The 16,412-nt window shown below is 46.1% G+C and overlaps 1 protein-coding gene across 1 annotated transcript in view; it reads right to left on the reverse strand.

Moving 5' to 3' along the window:
- Positions 1-6,391, reverse strand: part of BUB1B (BUB1 mitotic checkpoint serine/threonine kinase B) — a 49,391-nt gene extending 43,000 nt beyond the window's left edge. Inside the window, exons 1-2 of the mRNA XM_047766729.1 lie at positions 6,128-6,391; positions 2,993-3,139 (exon numbers count right to left, since the gene is read on the reverse strand). Of these exons, the coding sequence (XP_047622685.1) occupies positions 2,993-3,139; positions 6,128-6,162 (182 nt within the window). The 5' untranslated portion in view covers positions 6,163-6,391. The remainder of the gene's footprint in view (positions 1-2,992; positions 3,140-6,127) is intronic.
- Positions 6,392-16,412: the final 10,021 nt, after the last annotated feature.

The following is a 16,412-nucleotide window of genomic DNA, read 5'->3' on the forward strand; positions in this document are numbered from 1 at the left end:
ACCCGCAACCTCATGGTTCCTAGTCGGATTCGTTAACCACTGCGCCACGACGGGAACTCCCAGAATGCTTTAAATACAGATTTAAAGAATTTGGATTCCATCTGTTCAAGCCAGTAGTGGTTCTTCAACTGGAGAGTATCTTGACTATGAAAATAAGTAAAGATTTCAAAAAGATTAATCTTCTCCCATAAGAAGAAATTAGAGAAGGGGCCACAATTATGTAGCTAATATGGTGATTTAAGTGTGAGATAATGAGGGGATTATCTGCAGAGAGGGTGGAAAAAAAACAAAGATACTACTGATAAAAATCAGCAATTCTCTAAAAATTATCTATGAATTCAAGACAATCTTCAAGTTCCCCTTGTGGCTCAGCAGTTAACAAATCTGACTAGGAACCATGAGGTTTCCGGTTCGATCCCTGGCCTTGCTCAGTGGGTTAAGGATCCGGTGTTACCATGAGCTGTGGTGTAGGTGGCAGCCTGCAGCTCGGGATCCAGCATTGCCGTGGCCCTGGTGGCTACAGCTCCAATTAGACCTCTAGCCTGGGAACCTCCATATGCCTCGGGTGTGGCCCTAGAAAACACACACACACACACACACACACACACACAAGACAATCTAACCCAAAATCCCAGTAGTCTCTTTTCTAGAAACTGACCAGATCATTTTAAAATTTGGAAAGACAGGGAATTCCTATTGTGGCTCAGTGGATTAAAAACCTGACTAGTATCCATGAGGATGTGGATTCAATCCCTGGTCTTGTTCAGTGGGTTAAGGAACTGGCATTGCTGCAAGCTGAACTGTAGGTTACAGATGCAGCTTGGATCTGGCATTGCTGTGGCTGTGGTATAGGCCAGCAGCTGCAACTCTGATTTGACCCATAGCCTGGGAACTTCCATATGCTGCAGGTGTAGTCCTAAAGAGAAAAAAAAAAAAATTAATTCAATTAAAAAAATAAAATTTGGAAAGGCAAAGGACCAAAAACAGCTAAAAAAATTTTAAAAAGAGCAACAAAAGTTGGATAACTCACTCTACCTGACTTCAAGTGTTACTATATAAAGCTAATCAAGATGATATATAACTGGATAAAAGACAATTAAATCAATGGAACAGAATAGAGTCCAGAAATGATCCACACATATACAATCAAATGATGTTTGACAAGCACCCCAAAGCAATTTAAGGGAAAAAAAATACCTCTCCAACAAATGGAGGCTGAACAATTAATTAGATATTCATGTGAGGGTGGGGGTAGATGGAAAAGACTTTTTACTCCAACCTCACAACATACACACATATAAATTTAAGATGAATCATAAACATAAAAGTTAAAACAAAAAGTTACTAGGAGAAATCACAGGAGAATATTTTTGCACCTTTAGGGCAGGCAAAGATTTCCTAAAGAGGACACAAAAAGAACTAAAAAGAAAAATGCTAATTAAACTTCATCAAAATTTAAAAAAAAACTGCTTTTAAACAAATACCACCAAGAAAACAGATAGGGAGAAAATAGTTGTAACATATTTTATATATAGACTGTATAAAGAACTTCTGCAATCCCTTTTTTTTTTTTTTTTTGTCTTTTTAGGGCCACACCATCGACAGATGGAGGTTCCCAGGCTGGGAGTTAAATTGAAGCTACAGCTGCAGGCCTACACCACAGCTCACAGCAACACTGCATCCTTAAGCCACTGAGCGAGGTCAGGGATCAAACCTGTATCCTCATGGATGCTATTCAGATTCATTTCCACGGGAAATGAGGAAACTCCTGCAATCCAGTTTTAAAACTAGGCAAAACATCTGAACAAATGCAGCAAAAAGAAGATACATAAATGGCCAATAAGCAAGTGAAAAAAGTGTTCACCATTATTAGTCACCTAGAAGATCAGAAGCAAAACCATAATGATATTATACACCTACCAGAATGGCCAAAATGAAAAAAACTGACCACAGCAAATACGGGAGTAGATATGGGGCAAAAAGATTCTCATACAATGCTGACAGGAGTGTAAAATGTTACAACTTCTTTGTAAAACCAACAATTTCTTAAAAAGTTAAACATATGTGGATTCTATAACCAAGCAATTCTATTCCAAGAGAAATGAAAATCTATGTCCACAAAAAGCCTTAAGCAAGAATGTCCATAGCAGTTTTATTCTTAAAGCATGTAACTGAAAAGAATCTAAATGTCCACCAATCTGAGTTCCCTTTATGGCTCAGCAGTAACGAACCCAACTAGGATCCATGAGAACACAGGTTTCATCCTTGGCCTTGATCAGTGGGTTAGGGATCTGGTGTTGCCCTAAGCTGTGGCGCATTCTCAAAAACACTTTCCTAGAAAGTTAATATTTGAGTACATATAAATGATAGCAGATTCATTCTCCATCCATTACTCAGAGTCAAAGGAAGCAATTTCTTTAATTGATTACTTTCAAAGAGTTAATTCTGTTTAGGGATCCAGAATGACAGAATACTTTGGGGAAATATTGTAATGTGATACTCGCTTATCAGTTCCCCTTTATGAGAAGTTTCTCATTATTTCTATCAATATTAAGAGTTTGGCTGCTCTACAATGAAATGAAATCCTATGTTGGAATTTCCCACTGTGACACAGTAAGTTAAGGATCATGAGTTGCCTCTGCAGCAGCTCTGGTAGCTCCTGAGGTACAGGTTCCATCCCTGGCCCAATGCGGTAGGTGAAGGATCCAGCCTTGCTGCAGATGTGGAGGATTTGATCCCTGGCCCAGAAACTTACATATGCTGTGGGTGCAGCCAAAAATAAAGAAATCCTATAGCTCTTGTTCTTCATTGCACTTGAGACCTTTAGATAGCTGCTGTGTGGTAGGAAAGCAGAAGGGAACAGATTCTCATACTACCAACTTTTGAAGAGTAGTACTACTTATTCTACCCTGCAAGGATCCACACAGGTATCACCCAGCACAGTTGGGGATAAATGATGACAGGTTGAGCACCAACCATTCTACACACCCACCGTTTCTGCTGCTGAAGAGTGGTGTTACAGGTAGATTCTTGCTGTGCCAGTGCTCCCTGAAGTGTAGACATGATCCGCCCCTGCCTTAAAGGTTGGACATTTTCTTTACTCAGCTCCCATTCATCTCCCTCCAAGGATGTGACTTCACTGTGAAAAGGTGAACACAAGTAAACCTCATACCAATACTGAGTTATTTTATCACTAGGTCATTATAAATGTTTTCAGAAAAATGATCATTCATGACCTTTGGTTGCATATAGTGGGTTGGCACATTAGTAATGTTACTATACCCCTAAGATTCTGAGCCTTTCTGTGACCTGGTTTCTAAGTTTACGGCTCTAGTATTGCCTAACAGAAGAGAGAATGTGGCTAGGGTACTGTGGACAGTACTATAAGAATAAAGTTTACAGCAGGAAGAAAAGAGGAGAAAGAAATATTATAAATTTGGCAAAGTAGACAAAAAACAGTTCAGTGCCTCCCACTGAACGCATCACCTAGTTTAAAATTAGCAAACTGTTGGAGTCCCCATTGTGGCGCAGTGGTTAACGAATCCGACTAGGAACCACGAGGTTGCGGGTTCAATCTCTGGCCTTGCTCAGTGGGTTAAGGATCCGGCGTTGCCGAGAGCTGTGGTATAGGTCGCGGATCGGATCCCACGTTGCTGTGGCTCTGGTGTAGGTCGGCAGCTGTAGCTCCGATTGGATCCCTAGCCCGGGAACCTCCATATGCCGTGGGAGCAGCTCAAGAAAAGTCAAAAAGAAAAAAAAAAAGTAGCAAACTGTTTATCAGACTAACACCCCATGTTTCAAGAGATGACTTAAAAATGAAGTTTATATAAATAAGTAGCCCAGAGCAGAAGCAGACAAAAATACCGTTAACTGGTCACAAACTGCTCCCCCAATTCTATTAAGCCTACGAGGGGAATTTATTTATTTATTGGTCTTTCTAGGGCTGTGCCCACGGCATATGAAGGTTCCCCGGCTAGGGATCGAACTGGAGCTGTAGCTGCCAGCCTATATACCACAGCCACAACAATGCAGGATCTGAACTGCAGCTGCAACCTACACCACAGCTCTTGGCAATGCCGGATCCTTAACTCACTGAGCAGGGCCAGGGATCGAAACTGTGTCCTCATGGATGCTAGTCAGATTCGTTTCTACTGAGCCACGACGGGACTGTCTATGAGGGGAATTTATAAAAGTTTTTTGGAGTTAATCATCATAAAGGGTATGTACTCTGAACTTCAGAGCTCTGCAATGGTCAAAGAGAACCTTACTTACGGTTGAAACACTATCTCTGAGTTTAAAACAGAGAGACAGAATAAGCACTATTCTTCAAAATAAAGTGAAAGTTCTATGTGACCTCGGTCTAGATGAGAATTGAAAACTCCCCTCAAGAAAGTTAACTGTGAGTGATTCACAATTTAGGTTGTAATTACTCATATCTTTTTAATTATTTTGTGTGAATCATGTAAATATAAGGGCCATGTCACTTATTTTTGTATCCTCATCTAATACAGGATCTAACACTAGTAAGAACTGAATAAGTATTTCTTGGGTTCATCTGGATTTCTCTTGTTCTTAAAATGAAACTACTTCTGTTAAATGTCCAAAACTGAGCCGGGACTGCTTCCTCCCTCCCTCCAAGTCCTGTTGGCTCTACCTTCAAAACTTATCCAGAAATCAACCTCATCTCACCATCTCTACAGTTTCCAGCCTAGCTCAAGCCACCATCTCCTCTTGCCTGGATTATTTCAATAACTTCTAAATTGGTCTCTCTGCTTCCATTCTTGTCTACCTTTCTTTAGTCTTTTCAACACCGCAGCCAAAGTGATCCCATTTAAACTAATATCAGATCATGTCTTTCCTCTCCTCTGCTCAAAACCTTCCAATAACTTTCATGAAGTTCCTGTTGTGGCTCAGTGGTAATGTACCTGACTAGAATCCATGAGGACTCGGGTTTGATCCCTGGCCTCGCTCTGCAGGTTAAGGATCTGGCCTTGCTGTGGCATAGGCCGGCAGCTGCAGCTCTGATTTGACCCCTAGCCTGGGAACTTCCAAATGCCACAGATGTGGCTCTTAAAAAACAAAACAAAACACAAAAACAACCTGCCAATAATTTTCAACTACGCAGTAAAAGCCAGGTCCTTACAAAGCCTGAATCCTTATCTTTATAATTTCATTTCCCTTTACTTTCTGGTTCATTTTCCTCCAGCTACTCACCCAGTGCACCTCCCTCCCCCAACTCTACCCTCCAGCCTTTGTACTTCCCCCAGGTATATGCATGACTAGGCCTTGAGTTTCCTTCAAGTCTTGACCAAATGATACTTTCTCAGTGAGAGAAGGGTCAAAATTGAGCCAACCCTCCTCCCCACTTTTTTTTTTTTTTAAAGTACTGACCACCATCTAACTTTTAGTTTATTTATCTTGTTTATTGTCTGTTGCCCCTACCCTCAACCTGCCCCAGAACTTCAATTTTCATGAGGGTAGGGATTTTTCTGTCTTTTGTAATATCTGTGGCACCTAGCACTTAGCAGGTGGTTAACAAATATTTCCTGCATGAATTAACGAGCTCGTGAAATGGCGTTTATCTAAGTACTGTGTACCCCTCTACTGAAAATGCACATAGAACCCCAACCCTGAAGACTGATAATGTGTATAAATAAGGAAGGGCATTTTAGATTTCTAACTAAGCTACCAGCTTAATTATAACGTCTACAGTTTGCTGAGCCCTTAATTGGAGGTAGTCACATTACTAATACTTGAATTCTCCCAGAACCTGGCATGGTAGCTTTAATATCAGCATTTCCATATTAAGACGTGACCAAGGTCAAACAGCTAGCAGATGGCTGGGCTGAGATACAAACACAAACAACACTATACATTCCATGCGCTTTGGACCGCCGGTGTCCCGCAGCCTCCTTGGCTTTGAAAGTGGATGCAGCAGGATTCTCACGCGCCCTGCACCCCACTGAGGTCGGTGCTAACCCTGCGCCTTCACCTTCGTCCCTTGCGTCCGAATTTAGCCGGAGGGAGGCTCCGGCCGGGCCTGTTCTCCAGACCGTGCCGGTGTCACCTGCTAGGCACCCCCGGGGCTCGCAGGCTCAGCTCCCAGCCGCCCTTCTCCGGTACCCACCTCGGAACATCGCTTCCCTTCTGCATCGCCGCCATCCTGCATTCCCGGCTCAGGACCTCGAACTGCCGCGAGCCTTTCCTCTGAGGCACAGACCTCCTGGGCCTCCTTCTGCAACCTGCCCTTTGAGGTACTTAAGCGACCGGAGTGCCCCCAGACGAAACCACACACCAGACCCCCTCACAAACCAGCTACCTCAAGCCCTCACGCCCAGCCGCCAACTTTCAAATTTAACGGTCCCGCGCAGACGACGTACCACGCCCCTCCGCTCCTCCGCGCTCGCGCCTCTCACCCAAGGAATTCTGGGACTTGTAATTTATCCTGAGTTTGGGCCCGCGGTCGCGGTGCATAATGGGAGTCGTAGTTTCTGAAGACTCTGGCTGTCCAGGTGCCGCGGCCTTAAGAGGTGTAAATTCTCTGCAGGTGCTCTCCGCGTCCTGGGTCTAGAGCTAATTTTTGCGCCGTGAGGGACATTTGAAGCACTAGGATTTATCCGATGTCTTCAGTATAGTGAGATATTTTTGAGTGCGTGCGCTTAGCCTGACTCTTTTTTGGGGTGGCTGGCCAGGCTATGACCACACACTGCTGTCTGCCCCAAGTCTCGCATGTGTCCAGAGTTCTTAGGCGGCTCTGACCCAGCTGTTTCCTGCCCAACGCCTGAACTGAGAAAAGCTGGATTCTTGTTCTGTAAAAGCCGTGTGAAATGAGCAACTTTAAGCAAGTCACGTAATCTCTCTGAGCTTCAATTTGTCTCATCCATAATGAGATGGGAGTGCCTTTATTCCTACGCTGGACAGTCCCACGCAGAAAATACAGCTGTGCCACGCTCTCAAGGTTTTGCCTCTTTTCCCTTCCAGCAGACTAGCTTCGACAGACATTCTTTTTTTGTCTTTGTTGTTGTTGTTGTTGTTGCTATTTCTTGGGCCGCTCCCGCGGCATATGGAGGTTCCCAGGCTAGGGGTTGAATTGGAGCTGTAGCCACCGGCCTACGCCAGAGGATCCGAGCCGCGTCTGCTACCTACATCACAGCTCACGGCAACGCCGGATCGTTAACCCACTGAGCAAGGGCAGGGACCGAACCCGCAACTTCATGGTTCCTAATCGGATTCGTTAACCACTGCGCCACGACGGGAACTCCGGACAGACATTCTTAGTCTCAGTTGATTTCCTGAGGAAGAAACTATGATGGGATCAGATGTGACCAGGGGAGCAGCGACTTTTGAACAAGTCCAGCTACACAGGAGTCCTGAGAGGCTTCCAAGAGACCCTAATAGCTCAAGCACACTATGAATCCCTGAGAGAGGGGGTGTATTCCTTTTCTAATGCTGCTCTGCTAAACTACTATAAACTTAGTTGCTTAAAACCACACAAATTTGCTACCTTCCAATTTGGTAGGTGAGAAATTTGACTCTAATCTTACTGGGCTAAACAAGTGTTAGCAGGACTGTGTTTTTTGAGGCCTTTCAAAACAATTTGTTTACTTTTTTCCCTAGTTTTTACAGACATCCGCAGGTATTCCTTAGCTTGTGTCCCCCTTCCTCCATCTTCAAAGCCAATAACCTAGCATCTCCCTGACCCAGCTTCTGTTACTGTGTCTCTTTCACTGGGTGCAGTCAAGGAATATCTCTCTGCTTTGAGGGCTCATGTAATTATACTGGGCCCATCCACATAATCCAGGATGACCTTTCATCTCAAGGTCCTGAAGCTTAATCACATCTGCCAAGTTTCTTTTGCCCCATAAGGTGACATATTCACAGGTTCTGTGGATTAGGACATGGATGTCTTTGGGGGCCATTATTCTGCCTACTACAGGGGGTGCTAAAATATGTTGGCATCTCTAAACTTATTTGACCATAAAGAAACCTTTTCACGCATCTTTCAGAGCAGATTTTGGGCTCTTTGTATTTCCATAGTAAGTCCCAGGAGAAGAAAATTCATAATGGAAAAAAATCTTAATTGTGGAATTTCAGGTACAGTGGCAACTGGTAGCAGTTGGGGACTGGGAAGCCTCTCATTTTCACCCATGTACATGCAAAGCCCTACCTATCTGCATCAGTGGCTGTTAGAGGGATTTAGTTGTTAGAAAATCTATGATCTCTTGCTTGGTCTTGTGGAGATGTGTGTGTTCTTGATTGTCAAAAGCTAATTTCCCTCAACTTTGCATTCATGGATTATACAAAATCCTACTTTAGCAGGCCAAAGACTGCAAAGATGAAAACCTCAGGGTCTCCAGGGAACCCTTGGACGAACTGCTTGTTTACTGTGCAACCACAAGAGGACGGAGGGACTATGTTGGGGTGGGAGGAAGGTCAAGAGAGACCTAATGGGGGTGTATATTCAGGGCCTGAAGGAGACCACATCTGGCAAAGCAGCATCACCATGCTGGCTTTTACCCCAGCAACAGATCAGCCAATCAGAGTAGCAGCTGCATCTTGTATTTACCAGTGATGAGGTGTCTTGAGGTGGAAGAACCAATGAGAAGGAGGCATAATAATCCAAACCATCTTGTGTTGCCAAGAGGAAGGGAGGTGAAGGGTGAAAAGATGCATTAGCCCCGGGGCTGGGGGCTATTGGCTGCTGCCTGGTTGCATCTCACAGTAGCTGTTGTGACAGGGTATTAGAGAACTCTCCTAGGAGCTAGGTTCCTCTCTCTTCAGTTCCATGGAAACTTCTTTCCAGACTCTGCTTCTGCTTTTCTGCAAAAGTGCCCTTCTCAAACCATTAGAAATTGTCTGACCCAGAATTTCCACACTGATATATGTAAGAAATACACATACTGAAGAAAGAGATACCAGTTATCAACTTTTCTGCATCTGGCAGAAAAGAACCAAAAGGTCAAAATGGATCACAAGCTGAGAACAGAAGCAGTCCTATGTCAGGGCTGTTAAGAAACAAGGTACGGTGCAGAGCTTAATAAGCTATGTTGCTAATACTAAGTGAAAATTAGGCTGTTTTGCCTTGGAATTAGCCCAACCAGAGTTTTGTGCTCCAGGAAGTTCTTGAAGAATCTAGAGAGTTCCCAAATATTCATCACAGCAGACTCCAGCAGAGGGAAGACATCCTCCAGTGACTTCAGAGGTAGAAGCCATCAACCAGGGAGCTTGAGAAGGAGAGGAAGAACATGGCAGATTCTGGGAGGTGACAGCATGAAACAGACTGATTGGTGAGCACAAAAGCTCTGGAAAACACCCAGAGGACCTGGGGGAGGCTTTGAAAAGGTAGCTGATTCAGGGCTGAATATAGATTTGTACCAGTTATGCTAAGCCTGGCAAGGGTGCCTGGCCAATGGCTTGAATGGGAACACTTCTTCCTGCTTCATTTACTCAGAGGAGGTATTTGGAAAATTTCACCCAGAGGGGCCTCCTCTTTCTAATTCACACGAAGCACTGTGTGTGGCATTTTTCTGACTTGTGCCCTTGTGGCTCCATACCAGTGAGGCCTGAGGAACAAGTTGATTGGTCTGTCCTTATTCAAGGAGGTAATTGGGGGCAAAATTAGGATGGCTCTTGTCAGAGCCAACTGATGTGGGAAAGCTGACAGGAGGGTGGAGTGGGGGTGGGAGAAATTTGGCTTCTGAAATTCTAAGGGGCCCAGTCATGGGAGGCATTCTGTGGATATGGGCTATGTGTTGCTTTTCCAAGAAATGGCCAGAGGTCAGAGGCCCCCAGGCTGGCAGAGAATGAGATGGTTAGAAAGATCTTAGTTTGTCTGAATGTGGGAGCCAAGCCTGGAAATGTTTGGATTGCACAGTGAGAAGCTGGCTATGGCTCCATGTGAGATGATTCAGAGAATTAAGTGAGGTGAAAAGCTGTTTGGCTTCTGTTCCCACCTCCACCTTCTTGCCTAAAGCCTGTCCTTTTTTGATCCTTGCTTGGAGGTGTGGGTCCTTTCAGGACTGGTCAACATTCTTCCCTTCTTCAAACAATTCTGAGTCTGAGGGTCAATGGGAAACCTGACTTTGGACCACATCGAGAGCAATGTGAGAGGAACTCTTCACATTTCAGAATCCCACGCTCACTCCGGGGCGTGAACATGCCAGTGATGAGAACCCCCTGGGCTCTTGAGCCAGGTCAGAAGCACACAAGCTTCCCTTCTCCACGGAGGTCTTCAGGCCATGTTGCCTCTGGGAAGTTTCAATGTCTTTCTTCCAACACAGGCTCCCAATTGAAGGAGGGAGAAGAGAGTCCAGAGACAGGTGGAGTTAGAAAAACATCATCTAGGAGTTCCTGTTGTGGCACAGCAGAAACAATCCAACTAGGAACCATGAGGTTGCGGGTTCGATCCCTGGCCTCGCTCAGTGGGTTAAGGATCTGGTGTTGCCGTGAGCTGTGGTGTAGATCACAGATGCAGCTCAGATCTTGCTTTGCTGTGGCGTAGGCTGGCAGCTGTAGCTCTGATTGGACTCCTAGCCTGGGAATCTCCATATGTTGCGGGTGCAGCCCTCAAATGACATAAAGACAAAAAAAAAAAAAAAAAAAGGAAAACATCTCCTAACAGCTAAAGGCAGAAGTGGATCAGTTTGATCCAGTTTCTGATTTTCTATCTAGCCCCTTAATAAAGAGTTAGAGAAGAAAGTGGGCATTCCAAGGGAAGAGGCAGGGATGTTTGCCAGCCATGGTCACTATGTCACCAGGAGAGCTGTGGTGTTTGAGAGGCTGGCTTTTGCCAACAGGCAGATGTGAGTCAGGAACAAACAGACCCTGGACACGTTTTACCTTTGGTGGCTGTCCTGGAGAAGAGCCCACCTCGTAGACAGGTATGAAAGAGGCTCAGCCCTCCCATTTGTGGGTGGTGGTTTCCTCCTCAACTGTGAACAAAGAAATGGGCCTGCTGGCTCCTCTGAGCAGTGAAAGGCTGTGTTCCCTGCTGTGTCCCTCACTGGAGTGTCAGATCCATGAGGCTGGGTGTGGCAGTTCTTGCTCTTCATTAAATTCCCAGGACCTTGCTCTGTCCACACTGACAGAAGCAAAAGAGAAGAGTTGGCACATGACCTTGTTAGACCAAGCACTCCAGGATACGCTTCATTCAGTCAACAAACAGTAAATATTTCGTGTCAGGTGCTGTACCTGACGGGTATGGAAACATTTTCATATACATACAAAAAATAGCACAAGTCCTGTGCTCAAAAAAACATTCTATAACATAGCAGCTTATGAACTAAAACCCAGTGTGTGCCCAGAGTTAGGGGAACTCAGAGCTCCTACCATTATGACTTCCTGTGGTCCCCCAGACACACGTGCCCCACATCTGGAGGGTAGAAAGAAAGTAAGTGCAGAAAGAACTCCTCCTTATGGGTCTTGGAAAACGAGTAGGAGATACTGGAAGGAGAGGAAGTACCTTCTAGGAAAAATGAACAGCACACCTTCCGAGGCAAGACAGATTGTGTTTAGGGGAAGCGTGGAGACCTGGCTGAGGAAGCCCCAACTCACTGCACCTAGCAAACAGCAAGGTAGGAGGGCAAACCGAGCCCCTTCTGCTTCAGTCGAGGGCAGGTGTCCAGCTGCAGTCTGGAAGCTGGATCTCTTCCACAGAATTCTCACATTTCCCAGCTACAGAGCCTCCTAGTCGTCCTGGCTCTGGGAAGGGCCTGAACATCTCCTTCCCCTGTTCCAGGTGAGCAGGGGGCAGGGTAGGGCACAGAATGGACACCTCACCCACCTGGGTGCATTCCTTTCCTCACTCCAGACATGTTCTGCTCTTGGATGCCAAGCTGTTTTCATGTATTTTCTTTATCCTGATTAGGCTAGTGAGGCTGCCAGGGGGTGGGTGGGCGGGGTGGGGTGGGTGGGAAGAGAAAGGATGGAGAAGAGAGAAGAGAAAGAAGAAGAGGAAAGAAGAGAAAAAGAGGAAAATGACACAGGGTGGGGGGAGGAAGTGCCCTAGCTGGTCTGACTGGTTGGGCTGCACTTTACAGCTCTGTCTCTCCCAGAGGGTTCCTGCATGTCTCCCCTATTCCTTTCTTACTGCCCCAGATCCGACATGTTCCCATTGGCATTGGATGGCATGGCTCTTCCTTGGCCAGTGCTCATCAGCTGACTCCCTTACCCCTTGGGGATGTGGTCAAGAACACTATAATGCATTAACTCCTGCCTCTTTTCTTGCCTTCTGGACAAATCTGCAGACGGAGGCAGGCTCGTTGTTGGACAAATTGTCCATAGGGCAAGAAACATTCCCCTCCAGGAGTTGTACCCAGAGATGGTCCTGCTCCCCCTAGGGCATCTGGAGGGTAAGGGTAGCTCTGATTGCCTCAGATGTTGGGGAGTGCTATGTGGACATTTAATGGAGATGGATTAGGGATGTCCTTCAAAGCAGGGGACAACCTCGCAGAACAATGGATTGTTCCCCCCCCCCCACATGGCAGTAAATTCTCCTGTTGGGAAGCACTGCATCTAGGCCCACTTTATTCCAAGGGTGCCCGTTTGTGTAATCTCCAGCAGGGCTCCTCACACTTCCTTGCCTGGAGATCTTGTTAAAATGGAGATCCTGGGGCTCCTGCTGTGGTGCAGTGTGTTAAGGATCTGGTGTTGAGGATCCAGCTATGGCATGGGTTGCAGCTGTGGCTTGGATTCAGTCCCTGGCCTGGGAACTTCATAGGCTACCAGTGTGGTCAAAAAAACCAAAGACTAAAACCAAAAGCAAAACAACAACAAAGCAGATGCTGACTCTGGGACAGGGCCTGAGAGTCTGTATTTGTAATGAGTTCCCAGGTACTGGTTCAAGACCACACTCTTTGAAGCAAGGCTCTATAGCACAAATGTGCATGTATTTGGGGGAGAGCATTTTATCTGCTGAATTTGTTAAGCTGATTATTGCCAAATATTTGCTTAGATCAATAGTATTCAATGAGGACTGAATTTGCCTCCTGCCCCAGGGGACATTTTGGACTGTCACAACTAGGGAGGTGGAGGGTGGGTGCTACTAGCATCTAGTGGGTAGAAGCCAGGTATATTGCTGCATATCCAACAATGGAAAGGATAGCCACTCACAACAAAGAATGATCCAGCCCCAAACATCAGTAGTGCCAAGGTTGAGAAACCCTGGCTTAGATAAATTTTGTTTTGTTTTGTTTTGTTTTTTAGGGCTGCACCTGTGGCACATCGAAGTTCCCAGGCTAGGGGTCAAATCAGAGCCGCAGCTGACAGCCTGTGTCACAGTGACAGCGACACAGGATCTGAGCCTCCTCTGCAACCTACACCATGGCTCATGGCAACACTGGATCCTTAACCCACTGAGCAAAACCAGGGATTGACCCCACGTCCTCACGGGTACTAGTCGGGTTCGTTACCGCTGAGCCACAGCTGGATCTCCTGGCATAGATAAAATTTTTAAACAATGGGAAGTATACTTGTGGGCAATCTGACTTCATTTCAAGTAAAGACCTGTCAGAGGGGCCCCTCTGAGCATGAGCACATTCAGCCAGTTAGAAATCAGAAGGAATGGGTTGCGGTGAATAAACTCTAGCAGTAGGTGACACTTCATCAGCCTTGGAGAGCAAATTTTTAAAAATCTGGTGTACCCTGCTGGCTCAGTGGGTTAAGGATCCAGCATTATTACTGCAGTGGCGCTGGTTCAATCCCTGGCCCAGGAACTTCCATATGCTGCAGCCAAAAACATAAAACCAAAAACAAACCAATAACTACCCTCTATGGAGGGTAGTGGGTGGCCAGAAGAGGGATAGGATGAAGGAAGAGCACATAGGTAGAGTTGGCTATGATCCCTATTTTAGCTCTAGCACTGGGTGTGCATTGGTGTTTCGGCTATGCCTGGATCAGTGAAGAAAGAGGGCTATAGACTGAGGATTGTGATTAATCCAATGTACCTGGAGTTGTTTTTTTTTTTTTTTAAGTGAATCACACAGGATGAGCGACTAATAATAAAGTGATACCATTATATTCATGGCAAAAATATCTGTGAGGGGGAGAGAACATGGTAAGTTGTTGCAAAAAGACAAAAGTAGGAACCCTGAGAAAATGCCACTTGCCTCGGGTCTGACTCTTTCCTTGCACTGGGTCTGACTCTTCCTTGCACATGCAGAGTGGAGGGGGATCTGGAAGGCACGGGCGACAGGCTCGTCCCTCTTCTGCTCAGTTTTAGTCACGCAAGGACTGTCCCATGGAGTATCACGGTGGAGGGTCAATGGCTCCAGGCCACATCCTGACAAGCCAGAGCCCAGAGGTGCCTCCATCAGGTCCTCTGGTCCCCCAGCCCGGCCCCGCAAGGTATCAGCCCCTGCCCCACCCCTACCCCACAGCTGGTCTGTGGTCCACAAACTTGCTGATCCACAGGCTGACTCATTGTGCTCAGCTATTCCGCTAGACAGACACAGGCAGTCGATAGTGTTTTCTCTGGCAACTTTCTGTGCCCCCACAATTCCCCACTGTCCTTATGTCTCCTATGTTCCAGTTACCCAGGCTCCTTGCCTCCTTTCTATTTCTTGCAGGATCTCAATTAGTCCCAGAGTACACAGTATACCTAGCTTCAGATTTTCAATCCTGTCTGTGTGAACGCTTACCTCTCCTATGCCGCCTCCCTCTAGACACCGCTGCATGAGACCAGCTTAATCTAAACACCAAAGAATTTCCCTCTGTGATCCTGATGGATTTTTTATTGTGATAACCTCACCAGGTGGTGTAAGTGCATTTTAACATGAGATATGATATCTCGATAGCTAATGTCTCAATCCAAAAAAACACCTCCAGAAGCAGGAGTTCTTTGGACAGTGGTGGGAATTAAAAAACCACTAGGAGTTCCCGTCGTGGCGCAGTGGTTAATGAATCCAACTAGGAACCATGAGGTTGCGGGTTCGGTCCCTGCCCTTGCTCAGTGGGTTAACGATCCGGTGTTGCCGTGAGCTGTGGTGTAGGTTGCAGACGTGGCTGGGATCCCGCGTTGCTGTGGCTCTGGCGTAGGCCGGTGGCTACAGCTCCGATTCGACCCCTAGCCTGGAAACCTCCACATGCCGAGGGAGCGGCCCAAAGAAATAGCAAAGACCAAAACAAACAAACAAAAAAATCACTAAATGTCAGAATGGGAAGAGGTCTTACAGACCTTCTAGGGTGACTCTCTCAACTGATAGACAAGGAACCAAGGTTCAGAGGAGTTATTGCTAGAAGGTCACAGGGTATAATGGGAGCAAAATTGAGAGTACAACCCAACTCCCATTCCTTTATTCAGTCACTCAGTGGCTAAATCAACAAATCCTCTTCCCATCTTCTGACCTCTTACTGGGACCTTTCAATAGCCAAACCAACCCGAAGTCAGAGGGCAAGAGGCTGGTCGATACAGTCCTTCTAGGATGCTTTTGGGGAAAGAATGGAAAGAGAATCGAGTGGGGCAGGTGGGCAAAATGCAGCCACCATCCAATGCAGATTTCTATCTTACTTCCTCCCTGTGGTATGACGCTACTGAAAGTGAAACTTTGCTTCGTGACATGCCAGCAGTACCCCTGGTAGAAGCCTGGTCTGACCACCCATGTTGATGATGAGAGATATGTTACATCTTTGGGTATCCCTTATTAGACTTGGCTGCCAGGAAGTTAGATGTGAAATGTTGCATGCAATGACAATAATTGCCCTTACTGCTCATCTTCTGGAAAAACTGCCACCCATTTTCATTATATGTCTCTTATTTATGTCTCTTTGTTTGCATGAATCTGTCATTTATTTCTCATTTACTGTAATTTATCTCAAATTATTTTTGGAAATAAATGGAGTGTGAAGAATAAGTCTCAATGTCCTTATAGCTGGCTTCGGCTTGGCTCTGGGTAACTCAAAATAACCCTGGCTTCAACAAGGTAGAGGCAGTTTCTCTCTTAAGGGACTGTCTTGTGGGGAGGTAGGCCATGCCTGGCATGGTGGCTCTGCTCCACGAAGTCCTCAGGAGCACAGGTCTTGGGGTGCTGGCTGCTGGCTGCAATTTGGTCCCCTTGTTAATTGTCTGCCAAAGGTAAGATAATTATCTGCTGGGAGCTAAGTGAAAGGCCTTTCAGCTGAGCAGAGGAACCAGCCCTAGGCTTCATCACTTGGCTCCTGCTCCATCATACTCACTGCGGTGAGGTCCCTCCCTGAGGCCTAGGGAACCTAGTTTGCCTCCCACCTCGGGGAGCAGCACGTGATAGTGGAGAAAGGGAGGAGAGAGTTGAGTCAGGGCCATCAACTACCATGGAAGGAAGATACTGTGGCTCCTTCAGAGGCAAAGGCCCAGATTGCAGCCCATGGGAAGGCAAGTCTGGCAGGTAATTCCTAGGAATGTGCCCTCTTCAGAGGCCTATAGTTCAACTGTGCTAGAG

Source organism: Phacochoerus africanus, chromosome 2 (assembly GCF_016906955.1).
Source record: "Phacochoerus africanus isolate WHEZ1 chromosome 2, ROS_Pafr_v1, whole genome shotgun sequence".
Taxonomy (NCBI): domain Eukaryota; kingdom Metazoa; phylum Chordata; class Mammalia; order Artiodactyla; family Suidae; genus Phacochoerus; species Phacochoerus africanus.